Source organism: Lynx rufus, unplaced genomic scaffold (assembly GCF_022079265.1).
Source record: "Lynx rufus isolate CCGP_SWC_20201006 ecotype Redwood Valley unplaced genomic scaffold, mLynRuf1.p SCAF_1, whole genome shotgun sequence".
NCBI classification, from domain to species: Eukaryota; Metazoa; Chordata; class Mammalia; order Carnivora; family Felidae; genus Lynx; species Lynx rufus.
The window spans coordinates 3,782,788-3,807,683 of NW_025814823.1; the positions used below are offsets into that span (position 1 = coordinate 3,782,788).

Below are 24,896 nucleotides of genomic sequence, written 5' to 3' on the forward strand. Positions count from 1 at the left end.
CGCCCTGCTCAGCGACGCGCGCGCGTGCGCGACCGTGGGGGCCGAGCGGAGGGCGGGAGGGGGCGCCGGGGTGCTGTCGGGGCTCTCGGCGGTGGGACGGGCGGCACGCGGGGGGCGCGGTCGTGCGGGGCGCGCGGCGCTGGGGCCGGCAGGGGGCGCGGCGGAGGGGAGCCGGGGGCCGCGTCCCGCCGGCGGCGCCCCCTGCTGGGTCCGGCGCGCGCGCGAGAGCGAGGCCGCCCCGGGGCGGTGCGGGGGGTCGGGCCGAGTCTCCCCCCCCCACCCCCCCCCCCGAGAGGAACGGCCCCCGCCTCCCCTCGCGCCCGGCCGGTGGCGCCGGGAGCCCGGGCGGGGATGGGGGGCCCCCCGCGGCTCGGGGGGAGCGGTGCCCCCGCCCAGGAGCAGAGCTGTCGCTGCGGTCGCCGAGGAAGGAGGACGGAGCCCAGGCCCGCGCGGCCGGGGAGAAGCCGGGGGTCTCATCCCGTCGGGAATGAAGGGAAGTGCGGTGGCCGTTTGCTCGCCCGGACCGCCAGGAGGGCCGCAGGTAGAGAGAACGGTCACGGGCCACCACTCGGCTCCCCGTTGCCCGGATGTCCTTCCTTCCTTCTCTTGCAGCCCCTGAACGAACTCCTCCGAGGTTGGGGCCGCCTGGTTCCCCCGCAGCCCTTCCCCAAGACCCCGGAGCTACCTTCCCACCCCGCCCCCTCTCCCTCGGCACCCCCTGTGTCCCACGCAGCGTGGGACGTCCTCCGCCCGGCTGTGAGGGCTCTGGCACAGGTGGGAAACGTAGCCGGGACAGGTGGCCTTTCTTTGCGGGAGAAAACTTTGCTAACTGATGTGCGTGCGCTCTGCCAGCACTTAAATAACTTTGTCGGGGCCGGGGTGGGGGAGGGGGAGAGTAGGGGGGAGGGAGAGGGAGGCCGGCGTGGGCGGGGGGGGGGGTGCGGGGATGAGACGGAATGGAGATAAGAATGATTTGTTTCCTGCAGATTGATTTTGCCAAAAAACATTGCCCTGGATGGGCGACTAGCCCATCCACGGACACTGAGTAAGCAGAGTAAATGCACCGAGTACAAAGTTGCCCAGGGTTGGTTGGGGCGTTTTCGCGGAGACGCAGAGATGCTTAAAATCACAGGTGGCTCACCCGCTCTTCGGTGGGATTATAACTTGACGATCCAACCCCCTTCTACCCATTATCCCTCGTTAAGTTCCCAGGGTTGGCATTTATGTATTTGCATGTTCTCGTTTGGTTAAACCAGAGTTAGCGAGCTGATAATTTTTAAGTCGTTACTGGGTGGTCTGGTGTTTATACATACTGACACAATCACACGCAGTTTTTTTTTGTGAAACAACTCATCGAGTGCCGCCGAATGTTGTGCAGGTGGATTGTTAGCGACGGCGCTCTGTGTGTTAATGCCGCCGGGTAGGCTTTAACACAGGTAGATCTGTGTTTGTAAAGCAATGGAATCGTGTTTAGTTTTCTTTTAAAGCAAATATTTTCCTATGGCTCTCCTTGTGCTTTTCTTTCTTGAATGCGAGCAGGCTATTAAACCTCCCCTAAAAAATACAGTAGATATCACAATATTTTTCAAAACTTTCCAGGAGCTGACCTCCTGGTTTTGGTGATGGAATGTTTCACTAAAAGGTTCAGTGTCTCTGGTAGGAGAACTTCCTCTCTAGAAAAGAGGTGTCTCCAAAGTGACATCTGTTCCGCGTGTGTAAAAATATGCAGAGTAGACTTTTAAATTTATTGAGTTACCGTGTTTTCAAGTATTTCGTTTTGCTTAAGTCCTATGCTTTTCTGATGTTTAATGTATGTTATTACTGAACCAGACATTAAACACAATTTTTAGTAGATATTACACCTAAATCATTCATGTACAGTGTGGGCTTAAAAGTGTAGAAAACCTGGCCTGTAAAACAATTACATCTATAAGGTAAATATCGGAAAAAATACAGTGATGAAAATCCATTTAGCAAGTGAAAATCATTAGATATGCATAGCAGCCTATAAAAGAAATCAGGAAACTTTGATGTTTAACAAATAATGTATTTGCTTTTTTAAACTATTCTAATACCTCTTTCAGAGAGAATGAGGATCATATGACTCATTTCATTTTTAAAGAATCATTTTAATTGTGTCTAGAGGATATTTTAGATGGATTATATTAAATATATATGTACACTATTATATTTCAATCGGCATCATTGTATTATCTTGGGTATGACTTTTTAAAAGTTATTAGGCCCTCATTTAGATGTTTAGTTCTTTCGATTGTGTCCTAAAAGAGCTTCTAATGCCCTTTGGGCAAAATAGGCAACTATCTGTGGACGTACAGTTAAGCAAAAAGTTAATGTTAATTTTACTTCTTTCTCTAGAATTGCACTGTTAGAAAGTGATTTACAGGGACATGCTTATTGTAATATAATAACCCTTCTAATTTCCTAACGGCTTAGGTGATGTTGCTTTGTGATTTTTCAAAAAGTGCCCATTTCGTTGTATCTTTGGTAGTTAAATTTATGTGAAGTCAGCACAACTAGTTATATGGCGTGAGTGGTACAAATACAGGGTTATCTGTGTGAAGTATTCTTTGAAGTTATATTTGCCTGTAACTTTCCCATCCTGACCCCTTCTAAACTCGGAAACAAAATAGCTACCTATAACGGCCTGTTTAGTGGATCATTTTGTTACACATGAGGGAGATACTTGTGCAGGAAAAGGAGGCATCAGGAAAAGGAAGGATAGAGTCAGTAAATTAATGCTTCCTAACTATTTTAAGGTCATGGATTCCTTTGAAAGCCTGGCGATAGTTAGACATCTGCTCTTTGGACTGGGTTTCAAAAGGTTAACTGTTCTTGTAGCCAGTTCTGGATCCCTGGCTTGAGATCACTCAGATTAAGTTCTCAGCACGTAGGTGGGCTTGGTCGCGGCACCTGCCGACCCTTGAGTCAGTCCGTTATAATGAAGTGTAATTACATGAATACTGACGTTAATCATAAGACAATGAACACTTAATTGGATAAGTAACAGGAACCTGGTATTAATTTATAGAAATGTGCCTGGAATATTTTGTCTCAGTAGACTTTACTCTTTGTTGCTAAACTCCTTTTTCAAAAATAACGTACAGTAAATGACCTGAATGATAAAAGGGGAAGTTGAAAAACTAGGAAATCTTAACTACAGTCATATTGCATTGAAGACAGGGGCCTCAGTAGCAACCAGGTATAAAAAGACCAAGGCTGAGGCGCCTGGGTGGCTCAGGAGGTTCAGCCTCTGAGTCTGGATTTCGGCATCAACGTGAGATGATTGTCACTGTCTCAGGGTTGGTGAGATCGAGCCCTGTGTCGGGCTCTGAGCTGACAGCACAGGGCCTGCTTGGGAGTCTCTCTCTGCCCCTCGCCTGTTCACACTCTGTGTCTTGAAATAAACACACACTGAAAAAAAAGGCTAAGGCTGCATAAAAGTTGTTTTTATAAAAATGTCTTTAGGAGTCACCAGATTATTTACATGAAATTCTGTGGGTTGGATTATAACCGAGGTTGCTTTGCCTTTCAAAGGCTTGGTTCCCACATGCTCCAGACCCCAGCTGCTCTTGGAAGCCACGGTTACTCTTCCGTATCCTTGGTATCCTTCTCCCTTAAGATTCTTGACTCTGTTTGTTTATAATCGCCTATACTCTGAAATGATTTCAAGTAAATACCCAGTAAATCATTCCCCAAAGACTTTGCCTCTAACACGTAGAGCTTGCTGCTGTCCCTCTGACTTCTAGCACTTGCTCTAAAAAGCACTGGGACGCCCGGGTGGCTCGGTCGATTGAGTGTCTGACTTCGGCTCAGGTCACGATCTCGCGGTCCGTGAGTTCAAGCCCCGCGTCGGGCTCTGTGCCGGCAGCTCAGAGCCTGGAGCCTGCTTCCGATTCTGTGTCTCCCACTCTCTCTCTCTGCCCCTCCCTCACTCACGCTCTGTCTCAAAAATAAATAAACATGAAAAAAAATTTTTTTAATTAAAAAAAAAAAAAGAAAAGTGCTGTGTTCCTCACCTTGAGTGAGCTCCTCCTTTAGGCCTGGCCCGGTGGGCATTCATTACATTCATCCGTCTTCACAAGCACCCTGTGAGGAGGGCCCCACTTAACACAGACAGAAACCAGGCCCAGAGAGGCTGTGGTTTGCCAAGGTGATTGCTCAGCAGGGTTGAGGAATAACACAGACCTTACACCCTGCTCGCCCCACACTCCCTCCCCCACTCCCACTGCCCCGGCCCTAGCACAGAGACAAGAGGAAAGAAAACTTTCCTCTGGTCAGTCTGGCGTTCTTCTTGTGAATGCAAGCTAGCTCAAATGTCTGGTCGACAAAACTATTGCTAGTAACACTTTGAATCAAGGAAGAAGACTCATCTTTAAGGTGAACGTTCGCTAGCATAAAGAGTGAGCACCCGTAACCGCGGTGCCCTGACAGCCTTGGATTCTTCCTTAGAAACCCTTCAGAAGTCTTGGAGGGGACTTCAGTGCCTTCATTTTCTAATTAAATAGTTTTCTCTGATTTTTTCAATAAATTGGGAAATAACAGAAGGCCTGTACAGTACATAAAATAGTATCTCATTGACACGGCGTTCCGTTAGCAAGTCTTGAGACGTGTCGAGCACGGTGCGATGGTGTCCAGCCCACTGTACCTTTTTTATGAAAGCTTTTCATGTTAGTCATACTTATCTGAAGCAACAGTTGTGTCACCCTTCGCGTATCATCCTATTTTGCGGCCTGAGTTTTGCGTTCCGGCTTCTTTTCCCCTTTGCTTTCCATAATCCACACTTTGGTGAGAATGACCCAACTGGAATAACCAAAGAACGATATTCCAGTCCCTTCCTTTGACCCGTCTCATGCCCAGGCGGCTGTCCTGCAGTGTATGTTTCTTTGAGAAATACCACACGGTGCTTAGGGTTCCACGTGACTCTTCCAGCTGAGAACCTTTCCACGAGTCTGGAAAGGTGGGCATCACTATCTCTGAAAAATGCTTCTCTCTTGTATTTTTTTTTCCACCTCCTTCTTGAACCCTCACCAGGTGCATTTTGGCCCTTCTGTTTCCATCTTCCGTCTCTGCTCAGGCTGCTGATTCCCTCCTTCCACATCGTGATGGTTTAATTGCTCCAGTGATTTGTGATTATTTTGTGTGAGCTCATCTACACTGAGAGTTATTCTTAGATAGGAATCTCAACTGCAGCAGGTGTGAAAGTCTCCCTAGTGGTGTTTCTCCTCATGGATCTGCTGGGATGCAGAGGTTTTATGGGTCTCAGAGAAGCTCTTATGTCAATTCCATGGCTTAGGGTGATAGCAGCACGTATCTTTTGTAAATTTGAACACATTCACACCTATAAATGGTACCGGCTCGTAGTTGGTGCAAGCTTATGACTTTGCTTTCTACCCAGTGGTTCATCTTTCTATCGCAAGCCTTAGAGAGGGAGGGATCCCTTCTTGTACTTTCTTTGCATGGTGGGAGCTCTGGCCTTGTGCTGGACAGAGGCCAACTCTCCCGTCTTGGTTGAGCGTTAGGATTCAGGCTCAATATCTAGGCCCTAGATCCATAAGTGGATCTAATAACCTGCGTCTCTGCCTCTGATCTCCATTCTTTTTTCTAGCCTTGAGAATGTTCCATTCTTTCCTGTTTGACTATATATTTCTAAAGTATTACATTTTGTGAAGAATTTCCGTGTCCTGGTGGTACAAATGGTGCTCTCTCATGTCTTCTCAGTCCGTTATATTGGAAGAACTCTGTAGGTGTAATAAATTTCACTATTTGGGGGGAATACTTCCTATGCAACCATTTCTGAAGACAATTGTGATATTACGAAAAATAAGCTGTACTAGCTAGATTCTGAGCTAGATTCACAAAAGGACTCCATGACATTCATTATCTAAATTTTACTTTTGGGGTAGCTGGGTGGCTCAGTCGGCTGAGCATCCGACTTCGGCTCAGGTCGTGATCTCGCGGTTCGTGAGTTTGAGCCTCGCGTCGGGCTCTGTCCCGACAGCTCGGAGCCTGGAGCCTGCTTCGGATTCTGTGCCTCGCTCTCTCTCTGCCCCTCCCCTGCTCACGCTCTGTCTCTCTCTGTGTCAAAAATGAATAAAACATTAAAAAAAATTTAAATTTTATTTTTTTCAAAGTGTTTTTTTAAATGTATTTATTCTGAGAGAGAGAGAGAGAACCAGCAGAGGAATGGCAGAGAGAGAGAGGGAGAGAGAGAATCCCAAGCAGGCTCTGGTCTGGCAGCACGGAGCCCAATCTCATGAGTCGTGAGATTGTGATCTGAACCCAAATCAAAAGTCAGATGCTTAACTGATGGAGCCAGCCAGGCGCCCCTAATTAAATCTTAAATAAACCAAATTTCAACCGACCTCTGGGATTTTCAAATTAGCAATAAAGTTAAATGGTATATTAAATGATATTGAATGATTAGATGTATAATAAGAGTAATTCTCATTTATGTTCCTCTGTGGATTAAGTTGGTTATCTAACCTGTTGTTTATTTTTGAGCTGTCTACACCTTTACTGCGAAATTTTGTTTTTATTTATTAGTATTTCTTCCAAATATTCATTGGAAAGTGAGGACAGACATCAGGACAGTTTTGTTACCGATTAGGGTTTGAGCATTCGGTTGCTTGAAACCAGTAAATTGAGGTTTGGGTATTTTATTTACCTTGTGATGTAAAACTGAGACCTGAAGTATGAATTTGTAGTCAGGACAGGTACTCAAGTGAGTACTGGTTGATTTTAGATTTTTACTTTGCAGGGAGAGTGAAGGGGACATAAGAATGTAGTATAATCATCAGATTCACCTGTTGGATTAACCATGATAATGAGACAATAAATTTATCTTTAAAATAGTAAAACCCAACTAAAATATGACTTGCATATCTACAATGAGAAGTATCAGAAGTAGGTAGGCGAGCTTTTTCTGAAAGGGCCCGATAATAAATATTTTGGGCTCTGCGGGCCGTGAGGTTTCTGTCACAAGCACACAACTCTGCAGTCGTAGGGTTGGAAATACGTAAACAAGTCAGCATGGCTGTGTCCTTAGCAGAAACAGGTGGCCGGTCTTCTTTGACACACAGGCCATCGTTGACCAAACCCTGATCTGTACTGATGAAAACAGTCAATTCCAAAGGAATCAAAACTTCCGTCGTGAAACAGTTTTCAACATAGACTGATATTGCCAACCTTAAAAATTAAACAACAAAGGCTGTCGAGCAGCAAATGGGTTTCTTGGGGCACGGCAGAGAAGTCGCGGGTTAGGACGCACAAACTACGGGGAACCCCAGGCAAGTCCAGAGAACAAAAACATCCTTTTGTTCGTTTTTAAGTATAATTAATTGTCAAGTTGGCTAACATACAGTGGAGATACAGTGTGCTCTTGGTTTTGGGGGCAGATTCCCATGATTCGTCACTTACTTACAACACCCAGAGCTCGTCCCAACAGGCGCCCTCCTCCATGCCCATCACCCACTTTCCCCTCTCCCCCACCCCCCATCCACCCTCAGTTTGTTCTCGGTATTTAAGAGTCTCTTATGGTTGGCCTCCCTCCCTCTCTGTTTGTAACTATTTTTCCCCCTTCCCTCCCCCATGGTCTTCTGTTAAGCTTCTCAAGATCCACATATGAGTGAAAACATATGGTATCCGTCTTTCTCTGACTGACTTATTTCACTCGGCATAATACCTTCCAGTTCCATCCACGTTGCTGCAAATGGCAGGATTTCATTCTTTCTCATGGCCAAGCAGTATAAACCACACCTTCTTTACCCATTCGTCAGCTGATGGACATGCAGGCTCTTTCCAGAATTTAGCTATTGTTGAAAGATCTGGAAGAGCAGTCTTTCGTACGGGGAAGAAGGAAGTTGGGAGGGGTCGTTCTGAACAGATGTTCAATGGGGGAGAATAGGCTCCAAGTGGCGACTGCAGGTGGCTGAGGTGGTGACAGCTTGTCTTTGGCCGCAGGCAAGGGCAGCGTGCGGTCGCCAGACTGAAAGGAAATCTTGCCTCTTCCTGCTGGACTGGGTAGGCCGCGAAGAGTGTCTCCTCCGCCATGACTCCCAACTCCGTTTTCAGGGAGGTTTCCTTTATTCCTTTCCACACGAGATTCGTAAACGTGATTTTCTGAGGGGATCACTTCATACAAAATCCTAACACAGTCATACTCAAAAGGCTTGGGAAAGAAAGAATCGCGCCTGTTTATTTTTTCTTCACCTTCTTTTTTCACTTCTTGCTTCAGACAATGAAATAATTCACAAAATTAAAAAAAAAAAAACCATATTGCTTTTCTCTCAGGAGGAAAGTTAGGAGCTGAAACTTCAAACTGTTTGTAAGTTCATGGTTGTAAACTACCTCTAATTTATAAATGATACCTTAACATATGATACCTTATGATATGATATGATATATGATACCTTATGATACCTTAATAATGATACCAAAAAAATGATACCTTAATATATGCATCACTGTGAATTTGCTATACGTGTTACGTAACACTAAGGATCATCCTTGGGCGCCTGGGTGGCTCAGCTGGTTAAGCATCCGACTTCAGCTCAGGTCATGATCTCACAGTTCTTGGATTCGAGCCCCGTGTTGGGCTCTGTGCTGACAGCTCACAGCCTGGAATCCGCTTCGGATTCTGTGTCTCCCTCTCTCTCTGCCCCTCCCCCGCTAGCGTGCTCGCGCGCTCTCTCGCGCTCTCTCTCTCTCTCTCTCTCTGTCTAAAATGAACATTAAAAAACAAAAAAACAAACAAAAAGGATCATCCTTGAATTTCATCACTATATGAAACTGTTGCGACAGGCCAAAATAGAAAAAATTAGAGAAATGTATTTATGTAATCCATATTTAAAAGTGGATATTGTATTGTACCTTTCAGTAAGCCATGATCATCTGCATATTTGGTTTATGACTTTGTTTCTACATATGGTAATCAAATGGAGGCGAGCCAGAAGAGTCATTTTCCTTTAAGAGAGAAGAATTTATGTAAATTGGAAGCAAGGAGGAAAAAAACCCTAAAAATTATTTTATCATGTTTGCCTCTTTTGACATTTAAAAGATTTTACAGTTTCATTAAACTATTTAGTTTCATAAAGTCTTCTTTGGTTCATAGTGGGAAGGGCTCCAGATTTTTCTATGTTGCCCGATTTAAAACTATTAACTACTTACTGACAAGTGATGTTAATCCTTTATTTGCTACACATTAAACATTTGGAAGACGTTTTTCCAACTCGTAGATTTTGGTTATTTGTAGATTGTGTTTTCAAATAAAGTCAGCAAAAGGTGGTAATCATTTTGCAGTACATAAATGTATCAAATCAACACACTGTACACCTTATGCCTTTAAAATGTTGTATGTCAAATATACCTCAATATAGCTGGAAAGAAAATAAATGAATGGAACCCTACTCCCCCATTTCAAAAAAGAAAATACTGTTATATTATATAGTGATGGTTATATATCATTATATATGTGTCCAAACCTGTAGAGCATACACACCAAGACTGAACTCTAGGGTAAAATATGGACTTTCAGTGATTATGAGGTGTCAATATAATTCAGCTTTGGTAAAAAACGTACCATTCCGGTGAGTGGTATTGAAAACGGAGGAGTCTGTGCGTGTGTGGAGGCAGGAGGTATATGGCAAATCTCTGTACCTCCCTCTCAGTTCTGTTGTAAACCTGAAACTGCTCTGAAAAAGTCTCCAAAAATGGGCCGTGCATACATACACCATATTTTCTTTGTCCGTTCATGTGTTGATGGACATTTAGGTTGTTTCCATATCTGGGCTGTTGTGAATGAGGTCACAGTGGACTCAGAAGTGAAGCTACGTCTTCAATATCGTGACTTACTTCCTTTGGCTATATACCCACAAGTGGCATTGCTGGATCATGTGATAGTTCTATTTTTAACCTTTTGAGGAACCTCCACCCTGTTTTCCATAATGGCTGCGCCATTTTACGTTCTCATCAACAGTGTGTAAGAGTTCCGGTTCCTCCACGTCCTCGCCAACACTGGTTATCTCCTGTCGTTTTTGATAATAACCGTTATAACATCTCATACTATACCGTACAGTTGAATTTGGTTAAGGTGATAGCGTTTAAGTGTTCTGACCAGGGAAGAAAGGCAGGAAGGAAGGAGAGAAGGGGAGGGGGAGGGAGGGAGGGCAGGAACCGGTAAGTACTTGAGGTGATAGGTGTGTTAATTAGCTTGATGGCGGGGATCATTTCACATCACGTTGTACACCTACAATTTTGAGGCGCTTGGGTGGCTCAGTCAGTTACGCGTCCAACTTGGCCTGAGGTCCTGATCTCCGGTCCAGTCCATGAGTTCAAGTCCCCTATCAGGCTCTGTGCTCACAGCTCAGAGCCTGGATCCTGCTTCGGATTCTATGTGTGTCTGCCTCTCCCCTGCTCACGTGCTCGCTCACTCTCTCTCTCTCTCTCTCTCTCTCAAAAAAATAGCCATTAAAAAAATTTTTTTAATATATGCAGTTTGTATTTGCCAATTATATCTCAGTCTGGGGGTGGAAATTTTCCACAGGATATGCTTTCGACGTGATTTCTTTATTACATCCAAAGTGTGGCTGACTGTGTCAACTCCTGCCCCAGTCAAACAAACAGATATCTAAAAGTTAATCTGCTGCACTCAGAAAAGGGAGGGGGGAGATTGAAAGGCCAGACTTCCCTTAGCAATGGCTTGTGTTGTAGCGCCTCAGAGCTCCTCTGGCTTGCCTGCCCGAATCTCAGACCGCAGACTGTGTGTCTCCGTCCAGCAATCCGCTCGTCCCGCATCTTTGTCCAAAATGGGATGCCTCATTATTCACTTGAAACCATTCCTGCTCTGCTGGTTAACCTTGCTTTTCGTTCCGCTTACACTCCCACACGGCCAGGTTAAAACCTTTCGCGTGCCCGTCCAGCTGGGTGCTAAGTTCCATTAAAGCCTCGCTCTGCACGGCCTCCCAGTTTCCTGCATTCGGGCCCAGGGGCCTCTGCTTCCATGACGCTTGGCAGCTTGGTACGAGCTACCATCTTGGATTGCTCAGCAAATTGTTGTGGAGTTAGGCTTAATGTTTTCCAGCCTCTCAAGCTGGAGCACGGAAACCTGCCCCGAACGTCCTTTGCACGTAGGAACTGTCATGAAGAGGCCGAGGCCCTGCCCCTGTCACTTTCTTGGACTGCTGTCCCCCGGCCTCCTCGTCCTCCCCCTCGTTGCCATGTCCCTTCCCGCGTAGCCGGGCCCATGTTGGTTCCAGAGCTGCCTTGGCCTGGCCAGCACCGTCCGCTTCCACCTGTCCGCGTGTATCTGCTCCATCCCCTGAGAAAAGTCCTGCCGTAGGTTAGTCCTGTGCGGCGATTTTCCTGTTCTTCTCCCCCAAATGTCTTTAAAATCCCATAAACGTTCAGTGGCCAGTGCTGACCATTCACAGCCTGCAGCCGCAGCTGGCAGGACCCTTTAGCATCACGCTGCTGTCCTTCGCTTGTGCTCGACTTGTTCCCTCTCCATCCCGTCGGGAGTCGTCCCAGACCTCCTCCGTGGTCCTCACCACCCTTCGCTGCTGACCTCCCTCCTCTCAGCTGGGACGATGCCCTGCCTCAACTTCCTGTTCTCCCCAACCGTAACCCTAACCATGCCCGCATCTGTCCTTTCCTCTTCAGAGCTGCTTCCCCGGGTCCTCCCCTCTTGCTTTTCCTTCACCTTCTTTAGGCCATTACACTTCTGTGACCCTCCCCTCCATGGTGCTTTCCCCTATTTACGAATTAGTGCAAGATTAGACATGTATTTGAGGTTTACATAAAAGACTTCAGAGAGAGAGTGGTTGCACATATGACTGGTTTATTAAAGACAGAAAATAAATTATTATCAGCCTAGCTTTGAGCTGTGTAAAGCAATCTTGTCGTGTGCCTATCTTGATCTAGTTTGTATTTGAAAATTTTAATCAACTTACTCCATTAAAAAAATTGGGGCAAAAAAAATGATTTAAGACAGTTTTTGAACAATGAAAGGGATACATCGCATCATCCTCAAATCAGTAATTATGTGACATACTCAGTTCCACAAGTAAATGACCGGTATTTCTTGAACAAAATTTTGACGTACAATTGTTGTATTTAAAAAAGGAGCAAAACAATATTGGGATGAAAGGTAAAAAATTTTAAAGACTTTGGGGAGAGAGGATAGTTGTAAGTCCACAGCAAAATTTAGAAGAAGGTACAACGATTTCCCATATTCCTCCTGCCCCCCCATTCTCCCCAATATCAACATCTCATCCTACATTTGTTACAGTTGATGAGCCTACCGGTGGCAACTATTATCACCCAAAGCTCAGAGTTTGCAATTAGAGTTCACTCTTGGTGTTGTATATTCCACAGGTTTGGACAAGTGTATAATGACATGCATCCACCATTATAGCACCATAGAGAATAGTTTCACTGCCCTAGAAGTTCCCTGTGTTCTGTGTATTTAGCCCTTTCTCCCCACAGTTTTCTGGTGACCAGTGATCTTTTTTTTTTAACTTTAGTGTGTGTGTGTGTGTGTGTGTGTGTGTGTGTGTGTGTGAAAGAGAGAGAGACGGAGGGAGAAGGACAGAGAGAGTGGAGCAGCAGAGTGAGAAGGAGAGAAAGAATCCCAAGCTGACAGTGCAGAGCCCGGCAGGGGGCTCGAACTCGCTAACTGTGAGATCACTACCTGAGCCAAGACCAAGAGGCGGACGCTTAACCAACTGAACCACCCAGGTGCCCCACCACTCATCTTCTTACTGTCTTCGTAGTTTTGCCTTTTGCAGGACGTCATATGCTAGGAACCATACAGTAGGTAGCCTCGTCAGACTAGCTCTTTGTACCTAGTAGCATGCATTTAAGTTCCCGTACATCTTCTCAGGGCGTGAGAGCTCATTTCCTATCATGGCTGAATAATATTTCATCGCCTGTTTGCACCACAGTTTGCTTATCCATTCACCTACTGAAGGACATCAGGTTTGTGTGAAATCTTTTTAAATGCAAAGCTTATTTGACTTTTCTTTCCTGAAAACATTCCTAAAACTATTTCTTTCAATGTGAGTCCATTTAAAAAAAAACAATTGTTTATACTGTGGGAAGAAAAAGGCCTGGGATGATCTTCCTCATAAGGTACACTACCATTTGTGTCCAGATAATTGGCTGCGTTCTAGACGTTTGTTGGTAAATCTAAATATTGTGCTCGCTTCGGCAGCACATATACTAAAATTGGTAAATCTAAATATATTTTCTCAGGGGCACCTGGGTGGCTCAGTCAGTTAGGAGACTTCGGCTCAGGTCTTGATCTTCCAGTTCGGGAGTTCGAGCCCCGAGTCCGGTTGTGTGCTGACAGCTCGGAGCCTGGAGCCTGCTTCGGATTCTGTGTCTCCCTCTCTCTCTGCCCCTTCCCTGCTCATGCCCCCCCCTCAAAAATAAATAAACATTACAAAGAATTTAATATATATACTTTTTTTTCTCAGAAATGTATTGTGTATCTGTTATGTTGGAAGGACATTTTTGCAAATGCTTCTTCAAGTGTTAATGTTGTTAAATAATAATGTTTCCGTTGCACAAAGCCTAAGTATTATTCAGAGTATCACCTCTGTGTTTCAGTTATTAAAACCAAGAATATATCAGAATAGGTGATGCTCACCATTGGCCTAAAGAATAAGGATTCAAATGGGATAAGTTTACAGTGACAGTTTGGTAGAAAGGGACTGAGTGTGGCCCAGGGAGAGAAGGAGGATTCTGCACACACGGTGGGGACACGCTCACAGCTGCTTGGCCATATACAGCCGTGTGAACCTGAGCAGAGGGTTTTACCAGCCATATCGATAAACCGGTAGTGGACTTAATGTCCACATAGTGTAGCCTAGAGGTGAAAAAAAGCTTAACTGCTTCTTTCAAATATACGGAAGGAAGGAAGGAAGGAAGGAAGGAAGGAAGGAAGGAAAGAAGGAAAGAAGGAAAAAGAAAAGAAACAAAGGGAAAGAAAAAAGAAGAAAGAGAAAGAAAGAACAAAAGAAAGAAAAGAAAAAAGGAAAAGAAAAAAAAAATCTCACTTTGGGAGCTAAAGCAATTACTTCATGCTATTGAGTTGAAATGAACTGTCAAAAATGACTGAGCTTTCAGTTATACTCCAAGGCATAAAGGTGAACTGAACAGAATCACGTTCCAAAAGAGAGCACTCACGTTGCCAGGGATTGAAAGTGGGATACGATCTACAGAGGAATCGGGAATCCTGAAAGTCTGGCTGGAACCAAGGCCACAAGCTGTCCTCAATTCTGGGCTCCGTTTAAGCTTTTACTGAACCTGAAGTATGCTATTTTCCTTTTGTCTGGTTATCTAGGGTTTTGTGAGAGACCAGCATTCTTTCAGGAGTCAGATCCGCGGAAGGGAACACCATGGTGGCCGCCAACAGTTGTCACGCGTAGCTAAGGACCCTCGTAGCCCAGTGATAAACACGTCGGTGACCGATTTCCATCTTGAAGATGACCGTGTGAGGTTAATAGTTACACAGTGCCCTCCCGAAAGCATTCAGGAGCAACAAGGAGAGAGAAACCCATGCACACTCTAGTTGAGGCAAAAGTAGGAGACAGCTAACACCCAAACACAAAATTAGTGGAAAGTTGCCCCAAAGAGTGGGAGTCGAACAGGGGTATGTCTGAAAGAATAGCGAGAGAGGCCACTGGAGCTGCAGACTCAGAAACCCGGGTGTGTCCTGCGTGGGGCAAAGTGTGCACGTCTCGCAGGGAGGACGGGAAGTGCACACGCGGACGGCAGGTGGGCAGACAGAGTCGCACAGGTCAGTCACACGTCCAGGAGGCAACCTGAGCATAGCTGAGTATAAAGCTGAGCATAGACGGACCTTGTATTAGGGAAGGGGAGGGGAGGGAGGGAGGAGGAGGGAAGGGGGAGAAGGGGGGAGGGGAGTAAGGAAGGGAGGGAGGGAGGGAGGGAGGCGGGAAGGGAGGGAGGGCTGACTGGGAAGCGAACATCGGACAAGCACAAAAACTCCGGGTCGTGAAGAAAATTGCGGTCGGCCCAGAACATCTCCCATCCCGGCACAGACCTCCTGAAAGCAGCCACTCAGAAGAAGGGAGAGAGGAGAGGGACGGCTGTATGGAGCGGGCTTGTTGGCGGAAGCGAGCAGCATTGCGCTGACCGTGTCCGTCCCCCTCGTGTGTTTCTGAGTCTGGCATCTGGAATAGCGTCTCCTCTCACACTGGGCTGTGGCTACGTTGTTGTGCAGCTGTGGCTCCGTCCTTGGTGACCCGCGAGACTGGCCTAGGCAACCGGACTGATAGTGGGGCCCCTGTTGTGCCGGACACGTCGGAAGTTCTGCAGAGGACCCTGGAGAATGGTAGGTGTTATGTCATACATCCCCTGCTTGGTTCTGCTGTGTTGCCACGGCTGGGGACCACTGTTCTTCATGCCTCAGTCTCTCTGGCTTTGTCTGTGCTTTTCCACGCACCATGTTCCCACCCCGGGGCCTTGCTTGTACCTCTTCAACATAGAAGACCGTTCCCGCCCCAGGGCCATTGCATGTGCCACCCCTTGCCCGTATCACACTTTGCCCTAGTATTTTCACGATTAGTTCTTTCTCATTATTCAGATCATCCCACAAAGGCCTGCCCTAGGTATTTAAAATATTCTCCCCATCACCCTATTTCTTTTCTTTTTTTTTTAATGAAAAAAAATTTAAGTGTTTATTTTTGAGTGAGAGGCAGAGTGCGAGCAGGGAAGGGGCAGAGAGAGATAGAGACAGAATCTGAGCTGTCAGCACAGAGCCCGACGCAGGGCTCGAACTCATGAACCGTGAGATCATGAGTCTCAACCGACTGAGCCACCCAGGTGCCCCTTTATTTATTTTCTTTTTTTTTTTTTTAAGTTTATTTATTATGGAGAGATAGAGGTAGACAGAGCATGAGCAGGGGAGGGGTAGAGAGAGGGGGAGACACAGAATCCGAAGCAGGCTCCAGGCTCTGAACTGTCAGCACAGAGCCCGACATGGGGCTCAAACCCACGAACCGTGAGATCACGACCTGAGCCAAAGTCAGATGCTCAACGGACTGAGCCACCCAGGGGCCCCCTTATTTATTTTCTTAGTAAACTTGCCACTGTAAGAAACCTTCTTGTTCGTTGTTTTCACATTTATTGACTGTTTCAACTAGAATATAAGCTCTAAGAAGGCAAGGCCTCCTTTGTCCTGTGCACTCTGGTGTCCTTAGCATCTAGAACAGTGTTTGGGACCAACGTGGTGCTCATTGGATCAAAAACAGCAGACGTGGCCTCAGAAGGATCCTGGTGGCCTTTAAGTATAACTGGTTTGTATAAGACAAACCAAGTCAGCATCCCAGAAAAATGGTTTTAGAGACTCAGTCATGAATTCCATTTAACAACCACCATATACAATGGGAAGCATTTCCATACAGCTACCTAAAAAGTCTTTACTTTTCTTAGATAATTACTGAGATGAGAACTGAATTTCTCCTTTATTCTAGCAGACAGACATAAAAACAAATCAACAAAAGCAACTCTTGTATGACAGAGACAACCCTTGATGAATATTATTTAAATAAATCCCCAAATGACAGACAACTGCTGTTATCATTCACTCTGTTGTGCTGTTATCATATTTTACCAAATCTAAAATGTCCATTTCTTACATTTTGATAGCTCTTACTTGCGATGCATATTATAATTAGTGTTATAGTTTAATTTGCAGAGGTACTTCCTTAGTGCTGAAAAACATCCGTGGTCTTAAAATCATCAGTCTTTGCTTTGATGAAATAATAGTATGTGGGAAAGTTCAGAGCTTTTGCATGAGGGTTTCTTGAATCGTTACTATGCCTATGGTTTTCTTTTTTTAAATTTAGAACTACCACCTTGGATTTTCCCATTCTTCTTTTGCCAAATCACGTGATGTCTTTTGGTCCTCATCCTTGACCTCCCCAGGGCACGTGGTAGCACAGAATAGTCCCATCGTTTGTGTATGCCACCACAGAGGATATGGAGTTCTGCACCCCCCAAGTTCTGTTTCATGGCTGATGGCAGGGAGTTGTTCACATTTGTGTTCATCACCTCTCTTCATTTTTTTGAAGTTTTACTCTTGCCACCGTCGTCCCCTCCTTCTCCCACACCAGCTTCTTTATTGCACTGATTTCACTAAAACTTAGGTTAGATTTCTACGTTGCAAATTATCAAATGCCAACTCTATAGTTTTCGATGAAAAAAGGCAACGTGCCGACCGACGCAGCCGAAAAAGTACGAGACTGCAGCTGATTTAGGCGTGCCGTGATTCGTGGACTTGAAGTTGCCATGCATTTTTCTCGTCGCCCAGCTCCAGCCCTCGTGCTGTCAGGTGGTCATGGCCGCTCACAAGCCAGGCTCGAATCGCTGTCAGCTTCCAGTCCCGCAGAAACCAGAGTGTGTCTTGTCGGTCACTGAAGCGAAAGTCGTGGGGCTGCTCCGACTGAGGCTGCTTGGCTTCGATGGACTCATCCTGGAAGCATCTCTGTGGCCAAGAGAGCGCCTTGCTCCGCTCAGCCCGGGCTGAGTCACGTGACCTGCCACTCAACCTGGGAATGGCGTTGATGTGACTTGAGCCAACGAATAGGCTAAAAGCAAGGTAGGGGTGGCTGCTCAAAAAGAAAACCCAGCGGTCGTTACCAGTGGTAGAGTTAATGGATGTTGGGAAACGAACAAAAAGCGTGTGTTTCTACGTTTTCTTGGAATGAACGTGTTCATGTTTGCCATTTTCAAGTTTTCAGTTTCTCATTTCTAAATGAGAAAAGTGTTTGTCTCCTTTTTGCATATTAGTGACCGAATGGGATTTTTGTGCCTTGCTGGAGAAACCGGCTTTTGTGCTACTGTGGAGATGCCAGGTTTTCTTGTTGCTGAACTTGTATACAGTCTGAGGTGCCTGGGTGTCTCAGTCAGTTAAGTATCAGACTATTGACTTTGGCTCAGGTCGTGATCTCATGGTTCGCGAGTTCAAGCCCTGTGCTGACAGCGCGGAGCCTGCTTGGGATTCTGTCTCCCTCTTCCTGTCTCTCTGCCCCTCCCCTGCTGCTGCTCTCTCTCTCTCAAAAGAAATCTTAAAAAACAAATAAACTTAAAAAAATTATACTGAATCTGATGCTGGATATCAAACAGCTTTTTTTCTTTCATGGTAAACAACCAGACTGGGTCACGCATGGGATGTGCTTAGGCCAACACAACATCCTTCATTTTTTCCCCTTTCATTGCAGTTTTCCTTCTCCAGTTAAGAATTAGCAAAAGAGCATTTGCTAATTGAGGAACAAATACACACAGTAGTTGAAATAATTTACATTAAGCTATGGATGACTTCCACCGTGACCAACTGGCCAATGGCAATGCCATTAAGCTAAGGAGGAGAACAGAAGAGAATGGTTGCAGAGAAGTGGGAGGGACGATTAAAATACGCTGAGTTTGCAACATGATGACTGAAATGTCCATGCCTATAATAAGTCTTCAAACACAAAGGATCCAGGGCTCCTGGGTGGCTCAGTTGGTTAAGCGCCCAACTTCAGCTCAGGTCATGATCTCATGGTTCGTGGGTTCGAGCCCCGTATCGGGCTCTGTGCCGACCACTCAGAGCCTGGAGCCTGCTTCGGATTCTGTGTCTCCCTCTCTCTCTGCCCCTCCCCTGCTCGCACTCTGTCTCTCTCTCTCTCTCTCTCTCTCTCTCAAGAATAAGTAAACATTAAACACAAGGGATCCGATAGTCAACTTCACCTCTCCATCTCATCTCTCGGTGTCATTCTCTTCACCACTGTCTTTTCTCCCGGGCCCCAGCACCATAATCGTGCTGGCACTCCCATGACCTCACAACACAGCATTTCTGTTGTCAAGATCCCTCTAGTGTCCAGCTACGCATTTTCAGTGGAAAAAGGGTTTTTGAAATAATAGGACCTTGAAGACTTTTCAGTAGATAGGATGAAGGTAGGAGGTCAGGAGCACAGGGCCCCGCAGCATGACCTGAGCAGGACAACGGTCAGGAGCAAGTCAAGTGCAGCTGCGTGGGATTACCAGCATCTTTAGTTTTCAGACTATAAAGTATCCCCGTGTGTCTGCCAAGACTGTTCGACTATACGTATCGTATCAAGGCAAGTTGTTGACAAATGCTGTGGATTTGGATATCAGAAAGCTAAACTGTAAGGAAAAATAATAATTTGGTTTGGTAAACTGTAAGAAAAAATAATAATTTGGTTTGCTGTTGTGTGGACTGCCTGTGAAGGTTCGTTACTAGCTGAGCTAATGAGTAGGCACAACATCAAGTCAAATTAAGTCTAAATGCTTTTTATCATGTTAGGTATACTATTAAGTAAACCAAAATACCTTTGCTATAAAGGCTGAATTTGTCATAATCTGCGATTCACATATTTTATTTCGTTTTGAAAAATTCACTCACGGCATTGAGAAAGAGTTGTAATAATAGCTACCATAGCTACCAATCATATGTGTTTTACTATGTGCCAAGAGCCTTTTGTGCATTGCCTCATTTAATTATTTTAAGTAATTAAGGAGCTAATATTATCCCCAACATTAATGGCAGAAAACAAACCATTAAAGAAGGTAACTGAGTTACCTAACACAAGCTATTACTTGTGAAAAAGCTGAATTTAAAACTCACTTGATCCGAAAGCCTGGAATTTGGGGCCATTGGCTTACATTATTTCTAGGGAAAGAATAAGTAAGGAAGATTTTTACATTAACGCTGTGTAGTGTGAATCATAATCAGACTACAGAATATAGGAGATCAGCCCAGCTGTCAAGCCATAGAGGCTATCAGGTATCTGAACCTGATTTTGGAGGGCTTAGGGGGTTCAACGAAAGTCATCAATACTGTAACAGTAACTTTTTGAAGGCTTTGGTTAGTGCTCTCCAAACCCACTCGTGAATCAATAGAAAACTTAGGTCAGCGACAGGCACATATGTCCATATGTGTTGACTCTCATATTTTTATAAATTATGTTCACATGCTATTATGTCAACTTATCGAATGCGTTTGAAACATGCACAAGCATTAGAAATTTCAGCCGGCCGAGGTAATGATGATTTCTGCTATTGGAGAACGTACTGCCACTAGGTCTCTTCCAGAAAGAATTAACTTTTCCTTTATATGTCTCCGTAGCCTGCGCTACCTACCTAAACTGTTAGGCGAACCACATTATTGAGTGTTTAGCGGTCTGCCCTCTAAGCTGGAAAGAAAGCTATATAAGCGTAGGAATTGTGGTTCACTTACTAGAGGCATTCATTTAGCAGATATTTACTGAGTACGTAGAGGCTCAGGAAATACAGGGGTCAAGACTCAGTCCCTGCCATCAAACTTAGGATCAGATAAAGGAATGACAGGATATAGGGAGGCAAATGAGCAGTGACACATTGGTCTGCCCTGAATTCTGTGAGGACCACAGAGGTATCCAAGAGGGCACCAGCCAGGCAAAAAGAAGTTGAAAGAGAAGAGTTAGATTAGGTGCTAATACAGAATAGCCCCTGCTATAAAAGTAGATCCTTAGCAGAGATGTGTGGTTGTTAGATGCTGATTGTTTGTTGGGTTTTAGTTTGAGAAGATTGAGAAAAATCCCTTCTGTGTTTACTGCCCGACTTCTGAACCAATCGAGATGAGGCAAATGAAGGTCTAAATGTCATTTTTGTTGCAAAGAGAGCTGTCGGAGAACATATTCTAGATGGGCAGCGACCGTGGGCTTGCTAACGTTGCATTCCCAGCAAGGACTCACCCATCTCTCAGCTCTACATGATCACAGGTCCCCCCCACCCCTTGGCCCCGCCCCCGGGAAGGTTACGGTTGAAACTTACAGCCTGAAACTGTACTCCCTGCAGGCATGAAGGTCCCTGACGAGGGAGGGATTGCACCATACAGACCCCCTTTCTTATTGTAACTCATCAGGGAGAAGAATTAAACCACTTACCCTGGGAAGAAATGAGTGCAATTATAGAGAGAATCCAGAAGAACTATTACACTAGGAGAAACGTCCTCACGGAAGGAATAAGTGTTCTTTTTTGTAAGTGGCTATCCTCACAAATTTCAGGGTCTGACATGCTTTCCATGGCCCTGGGAACAGATCTTAACTTTGCCTCCAAATGCAGATTTCCAATATTTTTTCAATTGTTTTTCTTTCCCTCCAGTTTATTTTATATCACGTATCTTCCTTTTCATAAATCCTACCATCATTTACTCTCTAGTTCTTGGTCAGAAATTTCTGATCAGAGCAGATTTTAAGAATATTCATGAAATATAACTTGAGTATCTTACTCAATCGTTACTTTTCAGTAAGAACAAATACACTTATATTTTATAAATGGACGCTACCTTCTCTTGGATGTATTCAGATATGTGAAATACCAGAGGACCATAACAGGAAATAAACTAGGGAGAATATTAATTTTACCAACAAAAGATGTACACAGCTACCTTTAAATAGTAACGTACCTTACTCAAAATAAACTAGAAATGCCAATGACTAGAATTACATTTCTCTGCGGGAACTCTTAAGGACAGATGTCAATGGAGCCAGGACTTCAAAGTTTAGTCTGATGGGGCGCCTGGGTGGCGCAGTCGGTTAAGCGTCCGACTTCAGCCAGGTCACGATCTCGCGGTCCGGGAGTTCGAGACCCGCGTCAGGCTCTGGGCTGACAGCTCAGAGCCTGGAGCCTGCTTCGGATTCTGTGTCTCCCTCTCTCTCTGCCCCTCCCCCGTTCATGCTCTGTCTCTCTCTGTCCCCAAAATAAATAAATGTTGAAAAAAAAAAAAAAGTTTAGTCTGAAATTATTTTAGTCCAGAATTTTATGCTGAATGAAAGTATTAACCAGTTTGGGAGCAGAATTGATACATTTCCCGACATAAAAGGGCTCAGATAATCTACTTCCCCCAAACCCTTTCCGAATGCTCATTTGAGGGGACATCCCACCAAAGCAAGGGGGTAAATGAGGAGAGGACCTGAGAGCTGATTCAGGGAACTGTTCACGCAGCTTAGGAGCATGGTGAGGAACACGACCACTGTGCGGGAGGCCAGCTCAGCCCCTTGGACTGGCACAGGACAAGGGAGAGTCTGGCATACAAGGATGCTGAAGAAAAACGCGATCGTATACAATGGGTTTTATTATCAGAAATTCGCCAGAAGTCTGACGATGGGGCAGAAGTAGAGAATAAAAGAAACACAAAGACCATCAGAAAGGGAGGAGGTGGAGGTGAGTCTTGCAAGAAAACCATGGTACAAGCTACTTAAACTAGAAAGGAACATTTTTTTTCCTTCAAGAAGAAAAATGACATTGATTCCAAATAATAGGTTAAAGGAATAAAAAGTGAGAGACAAGTAGGAGATAGGCTGAGGACGGCAAATTTAGCAAAACTTCTTGTACAACAACAATAAAGATGGAAAGATGGCATTCAGAAGCCCCCAACCACAGAAGCTCTCTGGGAAAGACACATTGTCCGTACAAGGCAATTAAAATATTTGGAGAAATATTTCTAAAGTGGATCATTCAAACTGATAATAGAAGCATTGAGGGGCACAGGTGCTTATCCCTGAAAGGAGCATGGTTGGATAGTCGGGTAGCTAGTTGTAAAATGTGAACACGGTGTATTGCATTAATTTTTTTTTTCCAACGTTTTTATTTATTTTTGGGACAGAGAGAGACAGAGCATGAATGGGGGAGGGGCAGAGAGAGAGGGAGACACAGAATCGGAAACAGGCTCCAGGCTCCGAGCCATCAGCCCAGAGCCTGACGCGGGGCTCGAACTCACGGACCGCGAGATCGTGACCTGGCTGAAGTCGGACGCTTAACCGACTGCGCCACCCAGGCGCCCCTATTGCATTAATTTTTAAATCAACTTGATCAAATCACAGGAGGTGCAGAAGATTAGTTTCTTTTTAAAAATTTTTTTTTCAACGTTTATTTATTTTTGAGAGAGTGAGAGAGACAGAGTGCAAGCAGGGGAAGGGGCAGAGAGAGAGAGGGAGGGAGGGAGGGAGGGAGACACAGAATCCGAAGCAGGCCCCAGGCTCTGAGCTGTCAGCACAGACCCCCACGCGGGACTTGAGCTCAAACCGTGAGATCATGACCTGAGCCGAAGTCAGACGCTCAACCGACTGAACCACCCGGGCGCCCCAGAAGATTAGTTTCAGTGTAGAAGGTGAATATGACCATTGTGAGCATGCACAAAAATAAAGGGAAGGACAGAAGTTTGGAGACAAGAGTGGAGGCACTGTGGGCAAGGGGCTGGGACATTCAGAATGCTAATGCCCTCCATCAGGCAGCAGGACCAATGGATACACGGTCATTATGGAACAGGAAGTGAATGTTTAAGTCGATTGTTTGAAATTGCAGAGGTGACCGCAGAAGAAACGAACTGATGATAAAAGCACACAGGAAAAAGGAGACAAGGGCTCCCGGGTGATAATGTACATGAAGTAATAGACTAGGTCAAAAGTTCATAAACCCAGCTAGAGCCTTGTAAAGGTACTTGAAGGTCAGAGGTAGGTAGGAGAAGGAAGATCTAAGCGGTGACCTCTGACCGATGGAAGTGTGGATGGGGCAGGGGAAGCGGGAGACACTGAGGTTTCCATTACAAGCCCTTCTGATAGATTTCCCCTTCGCGTGTGCAAGTTCGGCTTTGGTCATTACTCCTCGTGCATTTCCTGTGATTCTGCTATGTGCACGCCACATTTCCGTTTGCTGCCCGACCTGAGAGTCACCGCTCGAGTCTGCACCTAACGGAGTTGTGGAACCTGTTCCCTGTCAATTTAGGCAAAGTCCTGTGTCCATGGAATAAGACTTTAAACATACGATGACCCAGTGATTACCAGCGGGTAACTTTTGAAATCTCAGATAGGCCATGTTTCTCTTCTGAAGTGTGAGTTTCCTTTTTTTGTCTTTCTCACCTCTTATTTTTCCAGGATCCCACATTTTTATTTCCCATCATCCCTGACAACACTGAATTAGCTCTTTATACTAAAGAGTGACTCCCCAACTCTCCCAAAGTACCGTAAGAAGCCACAAAACGCCTACATGCGGTAGTCTAGCGATCAATTTAATTTTTTATCGATACAGCAACTCCAAAAGAGCATACGAATTATCTTTTTCAAATGTGCACACGTGGATGATCCCTATTTAAAAATAACCAGAGAATTTGGGTGAGAGGCATCCGGGTGATGATGTTAATTACATTCCAGATTTAGATTCATCGAGAGTTTTCATTTGTGTGCAGAATCATCTCACTCCATTTTGCTAGTGCAAAAAGTCTGTGGCCATCTCTCCTGAGGAAGTGTGGCTTCGATTGGAGGGGCAGAGAACTGATGTGGTATTTTTTAATGCTTGAAAGTTTATCTCTTACAAAATAATTTAATTTGGTTTCACTGTCATTTGCCCTGAAAGCTAATATCTTTATTACTGTTATACTGACCTCTTCTGGAAAAGTCTTAGAATGTCATGCTGATCATATGTTAGCTCTTTTTTTTTTTTTTTAAATTGTGCACTGTGGAATTGGTATCGTAAAAAACACTGAAGTTTGGTGTCACTGTTCAGAGGCCAGTTGACTGAGGGCTCGCTTTATGAAGTGCTGAGCAAGGAGTTCATGGTCTAGTAGGGAGAACACGTATATAAACCAATGATGGCAACGTGAATACAAAGAACTCTAAGTTTATAAACACATCTAGAAAGCTGATAGTGACGTGAACAGACTTTTAAAGGTTAGACAGTCATTCGTTTTCCTGCAGAAAAGGACGGGAGGTGACTCTAGTCAGAGGCTTGGCCAGGTACCCGAGGGCAGGGCGGGAGAGACAGACGCGCGGCCCAATGGTGAAGGTGTGTGTGCCCCGTGGAGTACAGGGTAC

The 24,896-nt window shown here is 45.2% G+C and overlaps 1 protein-coding gene across 1 annotated transcript in view; it reads left to right on the forward strand.

The window, feature by feature from the left end:
• The first annotated feature begins 368 nt into the window (after positions 1-368).
• SGCG (sarcoglycan gamma) overlaps positions 369-24,896 on the forward strand; it is a 127,138-nt gene continuing 102,610 nt past the window's right edge. Inside the window, exon 1 of the mRNA XM_047074162.1 lies at positions 369-541. Coding sequence (XP_046930118.1) covers positions 488-541 — 54 coding nt within the window. The 5' untranslated portion in view covers positions 369-487. The remainder of the gene's footprint in view (positions 542-24,896) is intronic.